Source organism: Arachis duranensis, chromosome 9, assembly GCF_000817695.3.
Source record: "Arachis duranensis cultivar V14167 chromosome 9, aradu.V14167.gnm2.J7QH, whole genome shotgun sequence".
NCBI lineage: Eukaryota > Viridiplantae > Streptophyta > Magnoliopsida > Fabales > Fabaceae > Arachis > Arachis duranensis.
Window position 1 is genome coordinate 103,339,172 of NC_029780.3, and position 2,662 is coordinate 103,341,833.

At 25.1% G+C, this 2,662-nt stretch overlaps 1 protein-coding gene across 1 annotated transcript; it reads right to left on the reverse strand.

Moving 5' to 3' along the window:
• Positions 1-1,126: 1,126 nt before the first annotated feature.
• Positions 1,127-2,662, reverse strand: LOC107466503 (probable glutathione S-transferase). Its single transcript, XM_016085471.3, has 2 exons — positions 2,354-2,662; positions 1,127-1,518 (listed from the first exon to the last, which is right to left on the reverse strand). Exons 1-2 carry the CDS (start codon positions 2,660-2,662, stop codon positions 1,159-1,161), a joined length of 669 nt encoding a protein of 222 aa, XP_015940957.1. The 3' UTR covers positions 1,127-1,158.

The following is a 2,662-nucleotide window of genomic DNA, read 5'->3' on the forward strand; positions in this document are numbered from 1 at the left end:
TCACCTTTTTTTTTTATTAAGCTTAATGACTATCACGGTGGTTTAGTCACTTTTGATAATAATAATAATTTTTTTTTTGCAATTTTTTTGTCAATGATCAATAATGTAAATAGTAACATATATTTTAAATTTTATAATTGTTAACAATAACAATAATAGTTGGATTTATTAATACAAATAAAATTTATTTTAACATTTATAAATTATAGTGTACAAAATTATTTTGCAAATTATAATGTATATGCTACAAATTATAAATTATATAATATTGCATTTTAAACTTTAAATAGTAATCCAGTGTAATAATAGAGGAGAGATATTTTTTCATAAGAAAAAATATTTAAAGTGAGAAAAATTATAAAATAATAAAATAAAAGATTAATCACAATTGAATTTATAACTTTAATTTTATCAAAGATGAATGTTATTATTTTTTCCTAAAGTTAAGAGTGAGACTCGAACTCGCAATGTTTAGGTAAATATGGAAAGATTATGTCATTTGAACTTTAGCTCGTTGAAATATAATCTTATTTTAATTTAAGATTGGATTGCACTTTTAATTTTTTATTTTACCAACTTTTTCATGTCTGAACCCCATTGCTTCTATTTTGAATAACTGGTGGTGCTCTAGCATTTTGCTGATCCACCGTTGATGGCATGTGCGAATCAACGACTCAATTTGAGGAACCAAACGATTTTTAACAAATTCTAACCACATTGATCGGTTCGATTACTTATTCTTTTTGACATTTAAACAAAACTGCTAGTAATAAATCCGATTCACTTAGTTTTTTTTTTAATTGAATTGACCGGTTCTTATAACTATAGTCACATCAAATCTAAGTTATTTTGTTATTTGTTTTTTTTTTCAAGAATGCCAAGAGCAAGCCAGAAAAAAAAGTTGATATTTGGTAAAATAAAGAAATTAAAGCACATATATAGAAATATTTCAAAAGATACACGAAGAAATAACAATGATACATACATAACCACTTTATTTGATATATAATATAATAAATAGAGAGAATAGTGTCACTTTAAATTGATATAATGTCATTCTAATTTGATAAAATTCTGTTATAAATATATTTTAATTTAGAAATGACATTATCAATTTGAAAAAGGGACAAAATTCACTCTATAATAAAAGATATTTTCTTAAGAATGTGCATACATTTTTTCTCTCACAAGCTTGATACAAGCTATTAATTTCTCACTATTTGGGATGTTTTCTTTAACAATTGGGGAATCCTTGAAATTACTAAACCGTGAATATAGGTGAGGGAATTTATGAGCTTCCATGACCTTCAGTTGATTCAAATCTTCTATGGTTACAAGAAATTGGATAACTGACCCCAAAGCTATGTCCACAAAGTTAATATGGTCACCATTAAAGAACTTCTGATCAATTAGGCATTGATTATCAATAACTTTGAGATGTTCTTGGACCCTCTCTATGGCTTTTTCTCGCACTTCATCATCACTGATGATGTGGAATAGTGGCTTAACGGCAGGAATCTTCAAAAATTGAACCCAACATTATAGACAATTTTTAGGAGAGAGTAATAAAATCTAGAGTAAACTACAAATTGTCTTTAAGAATTTCGAAATTTTTTAAAAATATTTTTAATGTTTAGTTTATTTTAATTTTAACTTTAATTTTTAAAAATGTTTCAATTATATACTTGAATATTAATATTGTTAATAGAGATATTGATGCGGCAATTATGTTTGTTTATTAATTCTTAATTTTGTTTGATTGTGAGACATATTAATCATTTTTTGATATTTTTTGGTAATTTAGAGTGGAGACAAATTAAAATATAAATTTTTGTAAATTTAGAGATTGATTTGTTTCACAATTTAAAAGTTTAATAACTAATGATTAGCAAATAAAAACAAAAGATTAAAGTAACCATTCATAAAAAGTTTGGAGTTTGAACTTTTATTATAAATATTGCAAGTATATATATAAGACCAGGTGGGTATATATGATATCATGTTGGAAAAGCTATAAAAACATAAATGACTGCAGAGTTTTATGTAAAGATTGAACTATTCTTTTAGTTTTTATATTTTTATCAAATTTTTAATTACATTTTTACTGTTTAAAAGTTTGTAATTATTGATCTTTATATTAGATAAAAATTTATAATTAGAACTTAATTAGTTGTGATTTTTCAAAAAAAAAAATATAAATTCTAAGATATTTGATAGATACAATATGATATAAATACAATAATATTAGCAGTTGATTTTTTTTTTTAAACAAAATCTAGTTAGAAAGGATCTAATTAAAAGTTTGATAAAATTATGAAGACTAACATAATAATTAAATTTATAATAAACATACCATTTGATCAGCATATGCAACCCAAAATCTTGCTTGAGCTCTATCATAGGAATCATGAGGAACCAAAGGATTCTGTGGCCAAACCTCATCAATGTATTCAACAATAATCATAGACTCACAAATGGATTTTCCATGATGAACAAGCACTGGAGTCAACTTATGCACAGGGTTGTATTCAAGAAGTTGAGGGCTCTTATTGAAGCGATCTTCTTCTATATACTCATATGTTATACCCTTCAACTTTAGGGTCAATATCACCCTTAACGTTAAGGGGCTATACCAAAATCCATGTAGCTTCAATTCTGCCAT

Excerpts from the sequence above, each read along its gene's own strand:
- LOC107466503 (XM_016085471.3), bottom strand. The coding sequence starts at position 2,662 with ATGGCAGAATTGAAGCTACATGGATTTTGGTATAGCCCCTTAACGTTA. Across the intron at positions 1,519-2,353 it reads TTGCATATGCTGATCAAATG|ATTCCTGCCGTTAAGCCACT; the intron begins GTATGTTTATTA and ends CAATTTTTGAAG.